Below are 22205 nucleotides of genomic sequence, written 5' to 3'. Positions count from 1 at the left end.
GAAAGTTGTCATCGACACATTCCAGGAACTTCCTGGATTGCTTGCGCTCAGCTGCATTGTCCCTCCAGCAGATGTCAGGGTGGTTGAAGTCCCCAAAAGGACCAGGGCTTGTGAGCATGCGGCTGCTCCTATCTGCCTATAGAGGGCTTCATCTGCTCAGTCCCCCTGGTCAGGTGGCCTGTAGCAGACCCCCATTATGATGTCCCCTGCCCTAGCCCTCCCTTTAATCCTGGATTAAAGGATGGCACAGCAGGAGAATGTTCTGCGCAAGATGTATGTGTTTTTGCAATTCTTAGCTTTGTATTGGAAATTTGTGCATACTCTCTGTGTGTTTCAGTCTACTGCATCTTGATTTTTTTTTTTCTTTACAACAAAAATGCATGGTTCTTCCCATGCCTTTGCTTTTTCTGTTAACCTTAACCTCAGCTGCACATGACCCCATGGGTGTCCGCTGAAGTTGTGCTGCATGTGTCAGTTTGCTCTGTAGCTTAGGTTCCCGTAGGCAAGAAACTCAGGCCTTCAGTGTTGCACCTGTGCTGCTATGCACGCTTTTTTTGGTTTGTTTTGGGTTTGATTATTTTTTGTGCGTATGCATGTATGTACACGAAGAGGCAGTATTGTCAGGAAGCCACGTTTTACTCTTAGGCTCCATATATACCCTGTTCACAAACTTTTCGAATGAAGAAATAGATTTGAAACCTTCACCAGTCTGGCAATATTGTGTACTCCAAGCTGAGAAAAAAAGAAGATAGGTTATATCTTAAATTGAATGCAAAGAGAAGATTTTGCAGAGGTGCACGCTTAGGTAAAGGTGAGCTGTTGAAGGACGTAAGTGCTGAGCGTACAGTAGAATCAGCATTTCTGGTACCTGCTAACTGCTGACATAACCTTCCTCCCCTGTGATTACAGCATACATCCACATGTAAACCCTTTGAGAGTTGCTACCATTTATTAATTTTTAAATACATCACAACCTGTGAATTGCATCCATAGGGAAGAAGATGGTTTATTTAAGAGCGTGCACCTTGAGAGACTGTACACTATATTAGTAGTAAATGTACCCATTTTAGATTTAATTAGTGTCTTGCAATGCATCCATGTTTGCTGTCTGCTTGATCTTCTGTGCTCATTTTTGCTGACTTTTGTGTGCAGGAGAGCAAAAAGAGACAAAGTTGATCTCAGTTTACAAAGGAGCAATCTGTTACAAACTGTGCCCAAGATTCCCAGTGGAGTTTGAGGATTCATTGAGCTAGGTGCTAGTACACTTATTAAGACCAGATTTTATCATCTCATAGGATGAATATGGCCTATTTCAAACTGAATTGGAGCTGCACTTTGTTTCCACTTTTCTGTTTAAAGGGTTGTTTCTGGGGAACATCCCAAAATCTCAATAGCAACCAGTAGTACCCTTGGTACTGTTTATTCATTGAAGCAAGGTTTAATACAATTTTCAGTTAGGAGCAGAGAAAGCAGCTGAGGATCAAAACAAACATCACTTAATACAATCTACCATTGAAATGATCAGTATTTGCTAGTCTTTTTTTATCTTTATTTTTTAGATTATCCTTAAAGTGATTTGGTTCAATAGTATTTATTTATTTACAAGATCGGAACTGAAAAGTTGAAATAGTATTATCAGAGAGAATAAGTTGAAACTACCCAAGCTGGGGAAGCAAAGTGCAAATTACTCCTGAAACAGCGACACTAAGTTTATTTTCTGACTAAATGAGATAACAAGGAATCTATCCTCTATCTGTAGAACAGTATTGTCTAATTAGCATTTTGGGTGGAATATGTGATAAAATGATGGCTGGTTTGTTCTGTTTATTGCAGATTTTCATTATATTATTAGGAATATTCAAGACTTTCCCTTCAAGTCCATGTGAAGCTTTATGTGCAAGATGGCCTTTCCTCACCCTTCAGATGGAAATATCTAGACAGTATGCTTTCCTTGCTGGGTGTAGTCCTTTCAGCTGAGAGCTGTTGTATTTGATTCTGTGTATAAAATAACCATACCAGAGGATGCAATTTAATGTATCTATTTTAATTTGCAGGTTTCCACCCTGTGTGGTTCTTTGGGTTTGTTTTTTTCTTGAAATGGTAGGGCTAGGAAATAGCTGCCGAGGGATGAAGTCTCCACCTCTCCTCGTGGCTGTGCTCGTGGCGTGCATCATTGTTTTGGGTTTCAATTACTGGATTGCAAGTTCTCGCAGCGCGGATCTGCAGGTAACTTTCCTATTGCTCTGCATCTTGTCTTGTACTTGTGTGTTTAATAAACAGTCCACAACAAGAAGGATGCTTCCCCTGCATGTGGTGGGCCAGGACCTTCAGCTTGTAGGAACTTTCACAAATATTACAGTTGTTGCTTATCAGTAGTGGGAGATGGGGGGAATGGGAAGAATGCCTATTTGTAGGCAAAGAGGACCCAAAACTTGAAGACCAGTGTGTATGGTACTTGTTACTTCTGCTCTCACAAAGCGTTCAGCTGTCCTGTGCTGTTTCAGTTTACAGATAGGGCAAATGCCATCCTTTTGTTTGTCTTCCTAAGTGTATATTGAGACTGGCATTCAAATGGGCATCTGCAATTTGCTCGTCTCCCCAGTTTTTTTTTTCTTCTTACATGACCCATAAGGATATATGCATGCTTTCCCACCAAGAACAAGGAAATCTAGCTTGTTCAAAAACAGTGTCTAAAAATCTGAATTTGTGTTTCTTAGAAACCTTTCCTAAAGAGGGCACACAACTCACATGGAATGATTACCTTGCCTGCTATTTTTCTAATAGTAACTGTATATTCTGTGACTGTTGAGCTTGGGTTTTAATCCTTTCTGGAGCAAGTTTCTGGTTTGTGACTCTATGCAGGATGGTTATTTTGTCGTGTTTTTTGTTTTGTTTTGTTTTTTTTTAAACCAAGCTAACAACCTGGTGATTAGACATGGCTGATGAGAGCTCCTCCAAAGTTTTTCCACTGAATTTGTATCGTCTTTATAAATGAGTCAAATTCTAGTACTGAGTTGACAGCAGTACGAATTGAGCTCCTGTTTCACCTCAGAGTGGGCACTATTCAAACAGGATGCATGTCTCTGGCCATAAGACATAAGGGTATGTCTTAGCTTTACCTTGGTGGAGGTGTGATGCTCTGTCTTCTGGGACTCCGGTCATCCCTTGTTTTCCCTTTAGTCAGTGGCTTCAGGATGGTGGCTACCAGCAGGTCGTAACTGTGTCAGTACTGCTGAAGCTTTGCTGCATGACCGTAAGGCAGCTCATTCTTGATCTCACTAACCTAGAGATGTAAGGTTCTCTTTACTGTTATTAATTTACTGTGTCATCTTGTACGTTTCTCCCAAGGCAAGCTTGAAAATCGTTTCACTTCAGCATAGTCATGCGCTCTGAATGAAATAAAAGCATAGCCGAAGGTGTGGATGGAGCTTCTGAAGCACTGTGTCAGCCTGTTCATTTGTTGGCAAGACTTTGTAGCCATTATGACTGAAATGGAATAAGTGCTTTTCTTTGCTCTTCCAGCTAAACTGCAAGTGTTTTTCCTCCGTCCCCACCTCCTTTCTGTTCTCTTGCTTTCTGTGGGAGAGAAGCAGAGTAGGTGGGCAGTAATATGCACCATACTGTGCTGTAAGAAGAGGTAGTCTATTTTCTTGGAGTCTTGGAAGATGCACAGTTTTTATTAGATCTACTTTTTAATCCACCTGGAATTTCCAGGTCTTTCTACCTGGGTAGATTCTATTGATATTTCCCTCTCTTCCCCCTTGTGTCCCATGTGTCTTTGTACTCTTCCTTGCTGCTGAAGAGTGTTTTTAACCCAAAATGTTTGGAAGCAATGTCCTGCAAAACTGAATTGTTACTTTAAAAAAAAAGAAGAAAAAAAAAAGCTGTCGTAGCATCAGGCTTGATTCCATACCTTATGTCTTTGAGTTTGTATATGCAGTATGTGATGGTGTTGAATTTTCCTCTGATTGTCACTGCTTTTGGAGCAATCAAGAATGACAGTGATTTTCTGCTTATAAATGAATGTGTCTTTGTGTAACAGCCATGTGTCAGTTTTTTATGTAAAAGTTAGGCAGTGTTGTCCTTCCTCTACTTTTTGTCAGGTCTTGCAGGAAAACTTAGTCATTTGAGAGATGCGTTTTCCTGCTGAGTTAGTTTAGGATCAACACTGGGAAGCGCTGTGATGGCAGAATTGTCTGGATTAAATTTAAAAAATGATTTGACCTTGTACTTCAGAAAGATTGTAGACTGCAATCTTTTCTATGTTTTTTTAATGGGAGTATTTTGTCGTTTGGTGTTTTTTTTTAAGTTCAAGTACTGAGGCAGCTTTGCATTTCTCTTAACTGAAATTTTGATAGTCTCTACAGGATATGCTGTAAAACTGGTGTGTGTGTGGCTGTGTGTGTGGCTGACACAAGACGTTGATGACATTAGCATTGTTAGTTCTGTGAAATTTGGTATTCCTTGAATGTATTGGAGAAGAGTCCGACAAGGGGGAAGCATTTCTATTTGCTGTGGCTAATTTGTTCTTCCTTAGGGTCGAGTCATGGATCTGGAAGGCAAAGTCCGCAGGGCGGCAGCGGAGAGGGGCGCTGTGGAGCTCAAAAAGAATGAATTCCAAGGGGAGCTAGAGAAGCAGCGACAGCAAATTGACAAAATCCAATCCTTGCACAGCTTTCAGATGGAAAATGTCAACAGAGTACATCAGGAAGAGAAGGTAGGGCCTTTTCTAACCACAGTTTTCTGTGAGACTGGTTTACCAAGACACTCTCTGCAACAGAGTAAGATTGCTCACATGTTCCAGCCGATGGTCTTACCGTTAGTGTTGGTGTGGCAAAACATTTAATTTACGTATCATTGTATAATAGTTAGAAAATGGACATTGAATGCACATTACAGCATTCATTGTATAGTATGTGAAGTATTAGAAGCTACAAGTAATAGCACTTCTGAATAAAACCTCTACCCCCTCTATAAATCATTGTTACCAACCTTGGGTTGGCCTCTGTCTTTCTTTCCTGTATACTGATGTTTTAAAACTTAAGGAGAAGCTGCACCAACAGATATATTTGTATTCCCAAATATATTTGTATACATTTGTAGGCATAAATGGTTGACATTTATTTCTAAATGCATTACAAATTTTGTGGGACCATGGCCTTCTGCCTCTGAAACCCAACAGCACTGGGAGACATCAGAAGTTTAGACTAGCCTTTCATGGCAGTGCTCCTGACAGTGCAGCATTGCCAGAGGAGCGGGAATACTTTGTGAAGAATGTGAATGTGCCTACTTAAATAGCAGTGTGTACGACTACTGCATACTGTGCAGTATCTTGCAAACTGTTCTGTTTTCCTCATGTTGCTTATATTGCCTCACATGTGGCTCTTAGCCATTAATAGCACTTTTCTTGCTGTTGCCAGAAGTATATAGCTAGGAGTATTTATTCTAGGTTTGTTGCTTCTCCTGTAGAGTCTCTTGACTGAAGTTTATAGATCAGCTTTACAGGACTATTATTTTCAGCAGACTGAACAGACACAGATGATGGTAATAGGTACTCTTCAAGTAAAGGGTTCACCACTAGGTGATGGTTTGCTGCTTAAAACTTGTGGTGCATGAACAGAATATCACCAGAATGATCCTTGAAGGACGTGGAGGAAGAAAAATTGAATAAAAATGGAAGATGGAATTGTTTCATTAATATGCACATCAGTGACATACATTTTTAATCTATTTTGAAATCATTTTTATCCAAGGTCTTAAATAATAAACCAATTCTTTTTACTTCTTTTGAGACAGACATGTTTCTTTGATAATTTCTCTCGTCTTTGGGTTTGGTCTTTGCGTATGTTTTAAAAAAGGTGAGATATAGTTTGTCTATTTATTTTTTTTTAATGTATGTATTTATTAAAAAGATACCCCAGAATAGTCAGACAGCATTTAAGTGAGTAATCAGTCTTGTTGTCACTTCTGGCTCCTAATACTGGGCGTTGGTACTGAGAGCTGTGGAAATTGTTTAAATTTACCGTCCTCTGGGAAGGTAACCCAGTTTACATTTTTGTGAAACCCATCATTCTGTTTTGGCATCTTTTTGCATTCCAGTTCTGTCCTGCAAGGAGTGAAAGCACATGCATGAATTTAAAAAAAAAAAAAAAAAAAGACAAGAAAAGGGCAAACAGAACTATTTGCTTAATTTACTGTACAGTCTTTTTTACAAGGGAAATACATTTTTATGCTTCCTTTTCATAAGTAAATTTTCCTTTATCCAGAATTATTAAACGTGACTGGAAGTGCTGGCCGCAGAGTTTACAGCACAGGCTGGCCGGATGGGTGGATGACGAGAGCTGGTGACAGGAAACTTGCTGGATGAAATGTTGCTTCTGCCAAGCATGGCGTGCAACCAGACAAATGTAGCTGGCACCACACAATCCACCTTTCTTATTGTGGTGGTGGTTTTGAGTCTAGAAGACATGTAGGAGCAGTTGTCCATTAAATCTAGCATCTGTGCCAGGAAAAGTGATGGGAAGTATTTTACAAAACCAGAACTGCTGTTGGACGTGGGGGTGAATGTGGTAGTCTGGGGAAGAGTCAAAGCGGCTTCTGGAAAAGGAAATCTTGCTTCTGAAGTCTCTTGGAGTTTCCTTCTGAAAGAGTCAATGATGAGGATGAGGGAGACTGATGAATGCATGCACACCTGGAATTGCAAAAGGCTACACACGCATGGCTTGTAGAGAAATCATGCGGCCACGTGGTAAGATGGTGTCATCACAGGAGTGAATGATAAGGTAAAAGTTACAAAGCAGCTTAGAAATAAACTGGGTTTGTTGTTGTACTGTGGGGAGGTCACCAGTGGAGTTTTGGAGTGTTGGGAAAGGCACACACAGGAGAACAAGGAGAATAACCAAAGTTGTGCAGTAATTTCTGCACAAGAATCCACAGTGTAGGTTACAGGCTGGATAACAGCCAGCTGAGGAGAGCCATCGTGGGGATCTCCAGGTCCCTGAATGGTGCAGAAAGTTCTTGTGGCCAGGAGAGACAAGGCATGGTTGCTCTCCATTCATCAATGGGCGTCAAATGCAGTCAGCAAGTCGTAGTTCAGACTAGGCAGAAGTAGTGCTCTTCATGCAATAATAGATGGTGAAGCTGTAACTGTGTGACATCCGTAATGCCCAGTTGTAGTGGGTCTGTGTGGATTAAAAAGCAACTGGAGAAACACCTGCCCCACCACCCAGTACAAAGGTGTTGGTTCTGGCCCCACGTGTTCCTCAGCCAGAAGTAGCTGCTGCCTAGAAAATATTGTGCTTTATGGCTGCTTTGCTCTTAATTTGGCATCCAGTGTTAGAGACAGGATGCTGGGTAAGGTGGATTTTGGGGCCAATCTAGTATAGCTGATCCTTCCTCTTAAGCGCTTTTCCTTCCAAAATCCTAAAATGCAGTTTTTCAGTAATGGAATAGGTTTATGAAGCTTGCTGTTGAAACCCCATGAGCTGATGCTGTAGGAGGTGTTAGATAAAAGTGGTGCAATGGACTCATTTCCTGTCTTCTGCTTCTTGTGACTGGAGAAGAGCACGTCTCAGGAGACTCAAGTGGTAGGACGAGCATGTATCTGCCTGTGCACTGCTTTGTGGCAAATTCAAAATTCGCTCTTGTTGCAATGCATGAGCAAATATCCTGCACACGTGGTGTTTGTTTTCCAAATCTGTGATTTAAGAGAAGGGAGAGTTGTTTTATTAGAACCTGGTTTTTTGTCAAAAGATGCTGTCAGCTAAGTTGGCATGGATTCATCCACTCTAATTTAGGAATGTCCCTGACAGGATGGCAGGGAAGAGAGGAAAAGCTTAGTTCTTCTCACTAAGGACCTTGATTTGAAGAAGCTATCCAGAATCAGAGGTTATTTAACAATGGGATGTGGAATGTAAGAAAAGACTGTTCGAGTGCTTTTTTGTGTGTGTTTATGTATACCTGTGTATAAGTGTGTGTGATATGTTCACATGTGCATACATGCATATTTGTATACACACAGAGGCACGCAGGTATCCTTGTTTTTCGACTCCATGGATTCCAGTGGAATCTGGGATTACTGGGAGGCAAGTAATGAATTCACCCTTTCTGATTATGGGAAACTTGGTCCTTGACCTGAACTTTATTTATCTCATGGGGATTAGCAGCAAGTATTTACCTAGTCCAGGAAGGATGAATGCAAATCCAAACCCCCAGTCTCTCAACTCACTTTACCAGTAATACAAGCTCTCTAACTAACTAGACAGATGTTTAAGTGATAAACAGGATTTTGTTTGATACTCGTTCTTAAAGAAAAATGAAAATGCCTTCCGCTGATGTGTGGGAGTGAATGGTCTGTCTCAAAACTTGCCCTTTTTCAGGGGGAAATTATGGTTCTTCTGGTTATAGAAGAAATCTATACGGGAACAAACTTGCACAATCGGGACTTCTTACCGAAAGCAACTCTCAAGTAACATTGGAGACCCATCTTAACTGTGGTTCATCTCTGCTTACTGTGTCTTACTACTCTGATGATAAAATACAGAATAATTATGCCACTGATTTAGTTTCGTACCAAACTAATACAACGATAAGGTACTTGCTGCAAAGTCATTGTCAGTGGCAGTGTGGTAACCATTTTGAGTTAAATCTGCCTTCTTTTCAAATAGAACTGTCTCGTGTTACTTAAAGGGCAAGGGCATAGAAGGTAGGAGGTAGAGAGCCTGAAATACCCTGTGGGCTCACCATTCACTGAGGCAATGTAATCCTGGGAAACTGCTGTCATAATTGTTCTCTTCGGTCTGAGTACATGTATAAAACACTTCTATCACGAGTCTGCTTTTAAAAAATCTGCTTGAATTTTTAAGGATTAATGTAGATTTAGCAAATGGCTTCTGGAAATCCATACAGAAATAGACTGAAGAGATAAAGAGAGCTTACATGAACTCTTAGTAACAACAGATAAGGAATCGGGAGTGCAAATGTTTCTAATCTGTAAGCAATTTCCTAAAGAACAGTATTCTATATGGTTGTTATTCAGGACTCGTAGCTTCTGGGATGTACGCATCCACCATAGTCCTTTTGAAGAGTGTAACAGGAGAACAATATGTGTAGTCTCTCTTATTTTTAATTGCTAGACCGTGATTTTGCAGTTTGTCGTTTTCCTTGGGTTTATGTAATTCTTCCCCAGCCCACATCTTGTTTTACTGAGGAGAGGGGCCAAGCTTTATACATTGTACGTGAAGCACATCACTGTCCTGTTACTCAGTGTCTTCTAACACAGCTGCTCTCAGATCCCCTCCCTCTGGGAAAATTTCAATTCCCAGCGCAGCCTTCAGAGATAAAATATCTATTGGTATGCAGAGAGTTGGCTCCACTCAAAAGGAATGACAGTGAGCGGGGGGAGGACAGAGGAGAAAGCCTACTGTGAAAAGCAAAAGGTGCCTATGTGTGTTTTCGTTTTGTTTTTTAAACCAAACGATGTTGCATCTTCTAGTTTTGAAAAGCTTTAAGGAAAAGCAAGCACTGCCTTGCACCCTGCTCTACTTGCCATAGCCTGATGCTACTAAGTTAGCAAGAGAAATAATTTTTCACCAGTCTGCTTATTCGTAACTGGTACAGCAGAGGTCTAGAAGACTATCTCTGTTTCAAATCTGTTTTTACATGGTGAAGAAGACAAATGGGTGGTCTGGGACTAGCTGAACTGTAGGCACCCAAAGAGTGGTAATTTAGAGTATGTGTAAGCTTAAGTGTTAACTACCGGAACATTTCCACCTCTTCATAGCAAAATGAATGGACAAGAAGGAAAGCAGAAAGTACATTATATATACCTGTACAGGTTTTATATTAAGGTTCTAACATCACAGGATTCTGTTTTGTTTACACTGACTACTACTTCAGTTTTAATTAAATGTAACAATGCTGTGGAAGTCCTGGAGCTGCAGAGGGCTTATTTTCTCCAATCCACTTGCCGTTGCCCTGCACCTGTGAAAGTAATTTTTTATTCATATGTGTCAACTTCCTCTGTCTTCTGCTGAGAGTGTAAGAAATTGTTAGCTTTACCGTTTTGGTGTTTTCAGTTTTGAGGACTGAACTGCACCATTTCATGGTGCACGTGTCCTTCATCACAAAAATAAGAGTCTAGATTGCTTTTAGCAGAGGATGTGAAACAAGACTGAGTCCCTGATCTTTACCACAATCACTCTTTAGGAATAGAGCTGGTTGTTTGATTTTGTTTTTAATTGTTCGGGGTTTTTTTGTTTGTTGTTGGTTGAGCTTTTTTTCCCTTTAATGAGGATGAGGGAAGGTCTGTAATTTCTGAATGGAATTCAGTTCAGTGAGAAATAGGTATAAATGAACAATGTCTCCTCCATTTTAGGCTTGAAATTTGTTTTAGATTTGCTTCAGTTGGTGCTCCACTGAAGTATACATGAGTGTGCAGCACATAGACCAACCTAAAAAAGAAATACTTTCTTAGGGATTTTATTTATGAACTTTTTCCCCACTTACTAATATGTAGTTAGCCATTAGTCTCACGTCCTAGAATGAAAAAGCCTTTCTGTGGCTAGTATAAATGGTTTCTTTACTCCTGATGGTTATTTCACAGTGGTGAAGAAGAAGAATACAAAGAGAGAAAGGAATTGATGATACATGTTACTAGGGGAGTGTGCGTGTAGGGAGGTGTGTTTGTAAAAATGGAGAAGGGGGGTGGGAATTTCTTGATGTAATTAAGAAATTAACAACAGATAATCAAAATATGGCTTGCTACACTGTCAGCATGGTGGTGGGGAGCAGTAGGAGTGTGCAAGGCAGAACAACTCTTTTTTTTTGCGGTAAGGACTTGGATCAGTTTGAGTTAATAATGAAATAGATGCCCTTTTCCCTGATTAATTATAAAAGCTTGTTTCTGCTGGTTTCTGCATGTATAAATCATACACTCCCAGCTTGCTTTGTTCCCAGTTGGTTTTGTTCTTAGCAGCTGATTTACTGATGTTATGACTCATCTTTTTATCCTTGAAAGCTATATTTGTGGATGCAAAGCCCCTTTTTTTCTTAGATTTCAGTTCTGAAATGAGTGTTTACTCTCATCAAGCTCTTTCCTGTTCTTATTCCTTTTTCCCATTGCAATATCTCATTATGCTTTCATATGCACCATGTACAGTCAGTGTTAGAAGGCACATATGTCAGTTCAGTGTGCTTGGGTTAGATTGATTTATGATGGTAGCAGATGCTGAAGGGGTTACTATAGTAATGCCTCCAGGGAATATGTTTATGGAGACTACTGTGTAAGGCATTAATTGGATCAAATGCATGTATATAGTTCGGAGTATGTGCTCGAAACATACTTTGACAGAATTTATCTCAAAGCTTCCTTGCAGGTATTTCTGCATTATGTTTTGGTATTTTTAAACAATAACTTTTGTGTTTCTTAAATGGAGTGCTACTTATGTAGACATGTTCTGTAGTGAATAAAAAAAAAATGGCCCTGGCAGTTCTCATTAAAAACTTTGCTGTCCAGCTGGAGCAGGATTTTTCCATCACTGCTGGTGGCAGTGTGGCTTTTGATTTTTTTTTTTGTTTGTTTGTTTGTTTTTTGTTCCTGAAGACCTGCTGTGCACAGCATTGACTCAAATCAGGAGATAGACTTTTCCTCTGTGATAGTCACAAGGACTTCAGTGCTAGACACGTTTGCAAATCTAAGGAGCTGGTTCTATGTTACAGAGTTACTCTGTCACAGAAGATCAGATTTTGATACGGTGATACAGTGAGTTTCCAAAAGCTGGATTTTCACTCCTAGGGATCATTGGTATTATATTGTGGGCTCAGTGAGATACAAAATGTGACTTTCTTCCTAGAACTGAGTTTTGGCATGTGTTTGCCGAGTACTTCCCAGCAGTTTGCTTTCTTGACCTGCATAAACCCACCCCCGCCACAAAATAATGTCTGCCTAATTCACAGCCATAAGGTGAAGATTAGTTACTGGTTGGATGACAGGACAAGGAACAGAAAGCCTGACATTATTGACACAGTTGTATTGAAAGCTGGCAGTTGGAGCACTGCCCTGTAAATTATTAAACAGTAGTTCCTGGTCAAGTTAAACAGCTAACTAGATTTTTGTAATTTTTTTCCTGGACTCTTACCACAAATTCAGAGAGGTAGGTGTGGCATTGCCAAAAGGAAGTTTTACATGCAGTCCAGAAAGACCAAGGCACGCTTTGTGTCTCCGCCCAACTTGTGATTTAAGGAGCTTTTTTCACATGGCAAATCATTTTGTTTACTTCACTAATCACTGTTATTATTGTCCTAATGTACAAACATTTAACACTTGTCTGTTTTATTGTCAAATAAGTGGTCCTCATATTTGGGAGTTTCATTTTAAGGAAAAAAAAAAACCCCACAACACAACAAACAGTGGGAACATAAAATTGCCATGTCATACTGTTTTTTCTAGTCCTTTGATAGTTTCCAGTAATGGCCAATGCTGGAAACCTTGAAGGTGATAATCATGGAACAACCTGATTACGTTGCTCATGCATTAGCAAAACTTGGCATTTCCATCAAAACGTTAACTTCCTTTCCCCAATAAACCAGTAAAAACAAATCTGGAGCCTTTTTTTCCCCATCCTATGAGACAGGAGAGGGAGAGGTATTAAACAATCCTGAGTATATGTTGTTATTCATGTTGTTATTATTATCTTTTCCCTTTTAACAAAGGAGCAAATCCTTTGCTCTTGAGGTGTCACAGTGGTGTTCGTGGGCCAGCTGTATGTTTGAATGGTGTAGGAATATTTCTTTTATTGGGTTGAAGACAGCTGCTTCTTCATCAACATGTGAATGATGGCCTCTTTGAACTGGGGCTCTTTAAGGGTGGACAAGTCTACTCCTTTGCTGTGTGCTATCCCACTGAGATTAATTGAACACTTCGCTTTTCCTATTCCACTGGCACTTATTACTGTAGGCTTTGTGAAAAAAGTCACTGACAGTGTTGTCAGCGTTTCAGGGTGACTAGGGCAGACAGAATGGATGCACATACTTCTTTGCATTAAAGTGGTGTGAACATATGCACATCAGTACTTGAGCAGAAACTTGGGGAAGCTGGGGACTTGATGTATCCTGATGCAGAACACTGGCGTTTTCTGGAAGGAGGATAACAAGGAAATTAGCAGTGAAGCCTAAGAAATATACTCCTAAGACTGGACTGGATTGATTCTGAAGGGTCAGTGGATCTCATCTTTTTGTAGTCTTAAGAAGACTCTTCTGCATCAGACATTATAAATGCAAAATATGAATCTGAGTTATCCTGACATCTTGCTCACAGTAGTTTATTTCATTTAGACTTGCCTTAGTTCTGTCAATGTTCAGGTGTTTTGGGCATGTGTGTATATGGGTTGGTAGAGGGGGATTGATGAAAAAATGAACAGAACATGTTTCTATGTTATAGAATCATAGAATCACAGAATGGTTTGGGTAGGAAGGGACCTTAAAGATCATCTAGTTGCAACCCCCCTGCTGCGGGCAGGGACACCCTCCACTAGACCATGTTGCCCAAAGCCTCATCCAACCTGGTCTTAAACACTTCCAGGGATGGGGACAACCTCTTTGGGCAGCCTGTTCCAGTGCCTCACCACTCTAACAGCAGAGAATTTCTTTCTAACATCTAATCTAAGTCTACCCTCCTTCAGCTTAAACCCATTACCCCTTGTCCTATCACTACACTCCCTGAGAAACAGTCCCTCACCATCTTTCCTGTAGGCCCCTTCAGGTACTGGAAGGCTGCTATAAGGTCTCCCCGGAGCCTTCTCTTCTCCAGGCTGAACAACCCCAACTTTCTCAGCCTGTCCTCACAGGAGAGGTGCTCCAGCCCTCTGATCAGCTTCGTGGCCTCCTCTGGACTCGCTCCAACAGCTCCATGTCTCTCCTGTACTGGGGCCCCCAGAGCTGGACGCAGTACTCCAGGTGGGGTCTCACAAGAGGGGAGTAGAGGGGCAGGATCACCTCCCTCGACCTGCTGGTCACACCTCTTTTGATGCAGCCCAGGACATGGTTGGCTTTCTGGGCTGCAAGCGCACACTGCCAGCTAATGTTGAGCTTCTCATCAGTCAATACCCCCAAGTCCTTCTCCTCGGGGCTGCTTTCAATCCATTCCTCACCCAGCCTATAGTCGTGCTTGGGATTGCGCCGACCCACGTGCAGGACCTTGCACTTGGCCTTGCTGAACTTCACGCGGTTTGCACAGGCCAACTTCTCCAGCCTGTCAAGATCCCTCTGGATGGCATCCCTTCCCTCCAGTGTGTCGACCACACCACACAGCTTGGTGCTGTCGGCAAACTTGCTGAGGGTGCACTCGATCCCGTTGTCCTTGTCGCCGACAAAGATGTTGAACAGTGCCGGTCCCAGTACCGACCCCTGAGGAACACCACTCGTCACCGTTCTCCACTTGGACATTGAGCTGTTGATCACAACTCTTTGAGTGCGACCATCCAGCCAATTCCTTATCTACTGAGTGGTCCATCCATCGAATCCATGTCTCTCCAATTTAGAGACAAGGATGTCGCGCGGGACAGCGTCAAATGCCTTGCACAAGTCCAGGTAGATGACGTCAGTTGCCCTTCCGTTATCCGTGGATGCTGTACCCCCATCATAGAAGGCCACCCAGTTTGTCAGGCACGATTTGGCCTTAGTGAAGCCGTGTTGGCTGTCACCAGTCACCTCCTTATTTTCCATGTGCCTGAGCATAGTCTCCAGGAGGGTCTGCTCCATGATCTTGCCAGGCACGGAGGTGAGACTGACCGGCCTGTAGTTCCCTGGGTCTTCCTTTTTACCCTTCTTAAAAATGGGGGTTGTGTTCCCCCTCTTCCAGTTGGTGGGAACTTTGCCGGACTGCCAGGACTTCTCAAATATGATGGCGAGTGGCCTGGCCACTTCATCCGCCAGTTCCCTCAAGACCCGCGGATGCATCTCATCAGGTCCCATGGACTTGTGCACCTTCAGGTTCCTTAGATATTCTCAAACCTGATCTTCTCCTACAGTGGGCGGTTCTGCATCCTCCCAGTCCCTGCCTTTGCCTTCTGTGACCTGGGCAGTGTGGCTCAAGCATTTGCCAGTGAAGACTGAGGCAAAGAAGTCGTTGAGTACCTCAGCCTTCTCAATATCCTGGGTAACCAGGTCACCCGTTTCATTCCGGAGGGGACCCACATTTTCCCTCATCCTCCTTTTATCACTAACATACCTATAGAAGCTTTTCTTGTTGTCCTTGGCATCCCTGGCCAGACTAATTTCTGTCAGGGCTTTGGCTTTCCTAACCTGCTCCCTGGCTGCTGGGACAGTTTCTCTGTATTCTTCCCAGGCTACCTGCCCTTGCTTCCATCCTCTGTAGGCTTCCTTTTTGTGTTTGACTTTGCCCAGGAGCTCCTTGTTCATCTATGGGGGCCTCTTGGTGTTTTTGCTTGACTTCCTCTTTGTTGGGATGCATCGCTCTTGAGCTTGGAGGAGGTGACGCTTGAATATTAGCCAGCTGTCTTGGGCCCCTCTTCCTTCCAGGGCTTTGTCCCATGGTATTCTACCAAGCAGTTAACTGGCTTTTCAGAATGACAGAGAGTACAAAGTGAGGGAATCGAAGAAGGTCACTCCAACACTTTCTTATCAAAGTGATGGAGAAGATAAGTTAGAAAAGTGATACAGTGCAAGGGCTTTATGTTGCTTTCATAGAGCTCCTTTATGCTGTATGACTAATGCTTTCATAGCTCATCCTTGCATGCCTGAATACAGGTGTATTGAGTCCCTGGTGAGAGGATGGTTGATAACGAGTGGTGCTACATTGTATTCTTTCTTCAAGGGATAAATACAGTAAATCTGACTGTGACTGCAATTGTGAGATTAAAGTAGCATGCAGTTTTAGTAGTGGACTCTTTAAATTACTCGTCTCTAAGTGCAGTGATATCTCCCTACCCCCCACCATTTACTGGGAAATCCAAGTTAAAACAAGTGTTTGTAATAGTAAATCTCTAGAGCAGCTAAAAGGTTTTTTGTTTGGCTGTAACCCAGCACTTCGCAAAGAAAAGATCTTGTTACAGGTGCTTTGGTGGTATTGTTTATAAGATTAATGGTAACACAGGTCCTTTGCAATTAAAACATTGTTTTCTGTTTTGCTCCTTTCAGGCAGTGCTGGTGACTAACATCACAGTAAATGAACAATTGATCCAGAGTCTACGAGGTATGTTGTAATACCCCTCTGCGTTTCTCTCATATGGGTTTTTAAGGCCCCTGATTTTAAGACTTGCATTTTTCTGGTGTATTCTGAGAATGCTGCCTTTCTTCAATCATCTGCATGATTCCAATTCAGTGAAATGTCAGACTAATCTACCTCAACAGAAGGATTTGTCCATGTAGTGCTTTATGTAGGACTCCTGACCCTTATGATATAACATAGTACGGAATGAAACTAGCTTCTGTGTGTATTGTTAATATATCATTCTACCTTTTGCATCATATTCTTGCATTCCTTCCTGAGGTGTTTAGGTCGTGCATTTTAGTACTGGGGGAATTCACAAACTCCTGCGTTAAATAAAAACCCCCTTGATCTAATTCATTTCTATTCATGTTGGTGCTTCAAAATTGTTGTTAGCAATTTATTCTCCAGGAAGTGTGGGGAACGGATCCGAAGTTCTATAAACAGGTAAATATGTAGTGGTGCCTTTTTCTGGTGCCCTCACACAAAGCTTTCTATGAGGAAGAAAACTCTAAATCATAGATGCCTCTGTTTTTGAGGAACATATAACTGTAAATTGTATATTATTCAGGGAAGCATTGTAAGCTTGTCTTTAGATGGCTAATAAACATGAATGCCATTTCATACTATGTTCTGATTAGTATTTTATAGACCTAACAACTTCCTGGTCTGAAACCTAGCAGAGCAAGGGTTTTCAAACAAATTAGAGTATTCCTTGTGAAGAGGAGGAGGTCAAAAATCTGTGTTACACTGTTTTTGTTAATATGGTAGGCTGAAAGGCTGTTCTTACCCAATCCTGTGCATCTTTGATGAATAAATTCAACAATTATCTATGCATTTGTATACAAAATGTAGTGAGCATGACAGATGGATGGAGTTAGTGTGCTTAGTATTGATCTGTTGTTTGATACTTCTGTTGTAATACATGTAGGGGGGGGTGTGTGTGTACTTTAATATATATTTTAATCCTGTTTTGGCCAGAACACTTGAAAGAGTTACAGACAGAATATGGAAAGCTACAGATGGATGTTTACTGGTTTCAGAAGAACCAGACTAACCTTCAGAGGAAGTTCTCATATGACCTGTAAGTATATTCTTTCCAGAAGATGGCTTCTGGGGTTGTAGGTGACTTGCTTATAACCCAGAGTATTCTTGTGATAGCTATAGCACTGTTAGTAAATGTACAGTTTTAAGGAGAAAGTAACACCTGACACATCTTTTAAAATTGCTCAAGGTTGATCTTGGACAAGACCTTAGACCTTACAACACTCGGCATCTCAGTAGCCACAAACTTCTCCCACAGTGCTTGATATTCCTTCCGTCACAGGCGGAGAAAGGTAGCAATATGCTCATTTAACAGTTTGGGGGAAAATTGAAACACAAAGAGGCTAAACTCTGAAGAAGTTTTAAAAACTGTGATATGGGAATACGCAATGAGAAGCTGTATGTCTTTGAGCTGCCAGAGGTCTCAGAAAATTTCAGGTCAGTTATGGTCAAAGCCATGTGTTCTGCATTACAGTTCATACCTGGTCATGTTTTTTGTTGAGATTTCCCACTGAATTATAAAGCATGGATAACTGAACACAAGCGCTTATCAGTATTCTTACACTAAATATACATTTCTGGTAGTTCTAGGAATTTCTCTTGGGTTCTTCCTGTTCAGTAGTGTTCTTGTTCTCTTTACCTGTCTTCATATCTTACTGTATCTTCCCTCTGGTGTGTAGATATAGAAAACAAACAGTTTACTGTTTGCATATTCTCATAATGATTTTCTATCAAGAATATAATTGCTCTAGTGATGTGTATTTTTCCAGCAGCCACTGTTTAGCCACATTTTGTAGGAATTATGACTAAAAGCTCAACATGGCAATCAAAGAAGTTGAATTCTGCAGGCCAAACTTGAAATACCTTTTGGTTTTTTTTCCCCGCACTTCCCTGCTTAAGAATTAAGAGTTACTGTTAGTGCTTTTGGGGTACTTACTGATTACCAGTTTATTGTGTACTCTTTTTTTAGAGCATTATTACTCATTTAATAATGATGACCCAGATGGATTGTATTAGTGGAGTTCTAACAATTTAAGACTTCTAACAGTAAAGTAGAAGGAGCTTGGAGGCTTAAGTTTGTACCAACCTTTTAGTAAGCCACATTGCACTTACGTGTCTGTTAAGGTATTTTTTCCCTCTGAGTTTGTTGCGTGCTGTGGTTGTTAAGCACCATCTCTTTGCTGTTTGGTTAAATGACAGAGCTGGGACTCCTGGACCTCTATTGATAGTTCTTTGCTAGTTAGAGTATCTCTTTGCCAGCACCTGCCTTGTAAGACTGAGATCAGTGAGAATAAATGGATCTGTAGGTGTAGGTATGTGCTGCACAGTCATGCTCCACATGAGGTACATCCTTGAAGCACTGGATTGATATATATGTGCAGGGAAGTGATGCAAAGCAAATGTAGCGAGTGTGGTTTCTGAAAACTGAGGCTTATTGCCCATGTCTGGTGAAATGTTTTCAGGCACAGTTCCGTTGTTGAGAAAATCACCGACAGAGCATGCCTGCTTGTGGGAGTGTGCTGTAAAGAATCCCCCTTCGTTTAACAGAAGGGTGGATCTGGAGGGTACAGCTCCAGGGTCAAGGCTGGCTCAAGGCAAAGAGCCAAGCAAGTTACAGTGGTGAAGATGGGTTTGCTTGGGTCAGGGTAGGTGTAGAGACAGGCATGATAGCTTTAGCAAAATCAGACATTAGAATAATGCCTAGTCAAGCAGAAATGGTAATAAAGGTAATTAATTTGCCAGTTTGTAGCGTATCTGTCTACCACTCCTTTTCCTTTCTGGCTGTGAACTACAGAACAGATTTTTTGCTTTTAAAAAAGGCGGGTGGAGAAGGATTAAAATGCAATAAAAACAAGTGACTTGCTGTTGTAGAGGGCACGTACCCTGAGAATTCCTCTGGATTAGGTAGCAGCTTATTTGCAGCCTGAGAAACTGGAACATGCCTTCTGAATCAGCTGCTGTTACACCAGGGGTATGAACACTCTGCCAGAGCCAGGTTCAGAAATTCATCCCGCTTCTGTCTTAAGTGAGGGGGAAGTAAAACTTGCAGTACGTTGACCATGTTGTTGTCCACAGGATGCTGAGAGAGGTTTTGCATGCAGAAAGATGTGTTTGCAGGCTCTGTAGCCGATGATATGCGGTGAACTTAGAGTGAAAAAAAACAAAGGAGAGAAAGGAAAAAGGGTTAAAAAACCCCAACAAACTCCTTTGCTGCTGAGGCCAGCAGGGAAGAGAAGCAGTGTGGTCCCCAGCTAAGCCTCTTCCTTGGGCACGCTCTCCAGTGCAGTGGGTGCTGACGATGATTTTTCACCACGTTTTCACCTAGCATGATGCACTTCTCATTGGCATCCATACAAACCCAGTATTGCTTGTTCCTGTTCATAGTGGGATCAAAGCATGCCTGGGTTTGTATGATGACTGGTTTCTAAGCCTTTTGCATGTGTGTTACAGGGTAACGCTTATCTGCCTTGTTATTCACTAGGTCTTGTTCTTCCTCTAACGTAAGCCAAAAGTTACAAAACAGGTTATGAAGATAGCGGGGGAGAAGGGGTGATCTCTCCCTGATGGCAGTCACTTCCCATGAGAAACCCAGCTTGACAGCCTTCCTGGGGTTTGCACAGGATCCTCAGCACAGCCACAGAACGGGAAAACACTGCCCTGGCAGTTCAGGAGAAACAGTGCCGCAACAGCCTAGGGCTTACCTAGAGGTTATGGAGCAGCAAGAGAAGGGCAGGCTGCAGAACTGCAAACAGAAGACCCACAAAGGTTAAGGCACTAATGGCATTGTGTAACTATTAAATGTAGGTAGAAGGTATACAACACTTGCATCTTTAGGTAATGCTGCTTTTGGAACTTAAAATAGCTACTGATAAACTAAATTTCTGTAACACAAGTTTTGTTACATGTTGCAGCACTGCACTTTGGTGAAACGCTGAGAAGGAGTATTCAGTTTGCTAGCAGTAGCTTACATCTGTTTCTTACTTCAGCTAGTACTTTGCTGTTTCCTTTTCTAGCTAAAATCCAAATACGCGTTTCTGTTATCATACTAAAATACTTCAGGGATCAAAATAGATTTTGACTTAACTGAAATTGACTGGTTAGCAAAACACAAGAAAAATCATGTAGCTTGGTGAGCTGGTGTAACAAAAGCATTTTAAATTAATGTCCTCCAGTAGAACTTGGACTGCCTGCACCATGAGTTGGTCCTTAGGACTTAGGTTAACACCTCATTTTTTCCTACTGACTTCTCAAATGTAAGCACAGGTAATAGAACTAAGAAAATAATAAAATGAAAGGAAAAAAAGGGGAATAAATCATATGACAAAAGAACATTTTAGAAGACTGTAGGTGAAAGTTAACAACTGCTACTTGTTCATGTTTTCTCCAGGTCACAGTGCATCAACCAGATGAAAGAATTAAAAGAACAGTGTGAAGAAAGGATAGATGAGCTTACAAAAAAGGGTAGTGATGTAGCACAAATCAAAGAAAACAAAGACTTCTCAGAAGATTCAAAAAAAAGTAGCCAGGTATGGTTTGGCTAATTTCATGAACATCTTTTTATTTGAAATTCTTAAAGGGTTTTCTACCTTTCTGCTGTCTCTGTCATTAGCCTATCTCATTAAGTTTCGCACTGCTTTTCTTCACATTTGTCGAATGCTTCTCATCTGTGGGAAATTGAGTGATTACAAGGACAGAACGAGGCAGACGTCCTGCAGGAGACTCCAAATCACTGTGATTCTGAGGTGGGCAGAATTTGAGAGGTGGTGTTGGGGGTGGTGCAGAGCCCATTAAAGAATATTTACACTGCTGAGCTTTGGTTCACAACTCGTTTTGACTTTGTTAAAGGACTTAGTCGCTTTGTGTGTTCAAGGTGTGTGCTTGAGGATAAATTGTGAATCACTTCAGAGTAGCAGCAAGCCTTGTATATGATATTGTAGTCCAAAGATCACTGAGATCCATCAGCTATGAATTTTCACAGAAACCCTAATTTCAGCCTTTTACAGTGTGAATGAAGGGAAGATCAAGTGGTTTAGCTGTTTGCTGTTGGATATTCTGAGTCAAAGAACCACAAAAGGCAGGTGTTGCTGTGTGTGACGTGGGAAGGCTCACTAGGCTAGGGCAGGCTTGCTGCATAGGGTGGCTGCGTGCCAGCTGACTCTCTCTTCCTGGGGTACAGAGGGCAGGAGGAAATCCTGAGAAAAGGAAGATGCATCCTGTTGTCTTGGCATGTGAATTACTGATGCTTCTTCAGTGAAGCAGGATTTGGTCAGGGATAGGACTTGGTTAAGCTTGATACAGGTGGCCCTGGAAACATGCAGTGAAGCTTCTGGGCAAGCGAGCAATTAGTTTACTTCTACGTACTGAAGTAGCCCTTTCTTCAGGCCTGTGAGCACCAGTGACAGAAGTTACATTTTTCACAAGGGGTTGCACTGGGGCCTTTCCCCCATACCGGGGTGGCCAACTGTCACGGCAAAGGCAGTGAGCGTTTGGTGGTATGTGCCCTTTCCACTGCGGCTAGGAAAAGGCTACTAGAAGAAACAACTTGATGCCTACGGAAGTGGAAAGGGTAAAGCAACAAGTGCTGAAGCTGGGTTTTGCAAATAGCTGGAAATAGGTGGTAGAAAATGGCTGAAACATCTGCCCAGAGCCCCTTAGGTGTTCAGGTAATGATTCCAGTCTGTGTCCAGTCCTTTATATAAACAGTGGGAGAGACAACTGCCGAAGTTTGTGACCTTTTATCCTGAGAACGTGCCTTGTATGAGAGCTGCAAGATGAATGAAGCATTTGAGACAGGAAACGCTACCCAGTTATCCCTTTAAAAAAAAAAAGGAAAAAAAAGGGAATGCTCTTGTTTGTCAATAATTTTTATCAACAGTGTCAAGTAAATAAAAAGTAATAATAGTAAATAGTGATAAGTAGAAAGCCCAACATTTGG

General features: G+C 41.6%; 1 protein-coding gene across 4 annotated transcripts in view; it reads left to right on the top strand.

Annotated features, from left to right (window-relative positions):
• Nucleotides 1-22205, top strand: part of GOLM1 (golgi membrane protein 1) — a 34500-nt gene that overhangs the window by 6885 nt on the left and 5410 nt on the right. For all 4 annotated transcript variants that reach the window (XM_054808840.1, XM_054808838.1, XM_054808839.1 and 1 more), the window contains exons 2-6: nt 2055-2226; nt 4538-4717; nt 16156-16210; nt 17207-17309; nt 20658-20796. In XM_054808840.1, coding sequence (XP_054664815.1) covers nt 2098-2226; nt 4538-4717; nt 16156-16210; nt 17207-17309; nt 20658-20796 — 606 coding nt within the window. In that variant the 5' untranslated portion in view covers nt 2055-2097. The remainder of the gene's footprint in view (nt 1-2054; nt 2227-4537; nt 4718-16155; nt 16211-17206; nt 17310-20657; nt 20797-22205) is intronic.

The sequence above is a fragment of the Grus americana genome, chromosome Z, assembly GCF_028858705.1.
Source record: "Grus americana isolate bGruAme1 chromosome Z, bGruAme1.mat, whole genome shotgun sequence".
NCBI classification, from domain to species: domain Eukaryota; kingdom Metazoa; phylum Chordata; class Aves; order Gruiformes; family Gruidae; genus Grus; species Grus americana.
The sequence above is the reverse complement of the archived record's forward strand: the minus strand, read 5'-3'. Positions and strand labels throughout refer to the sequence as shown.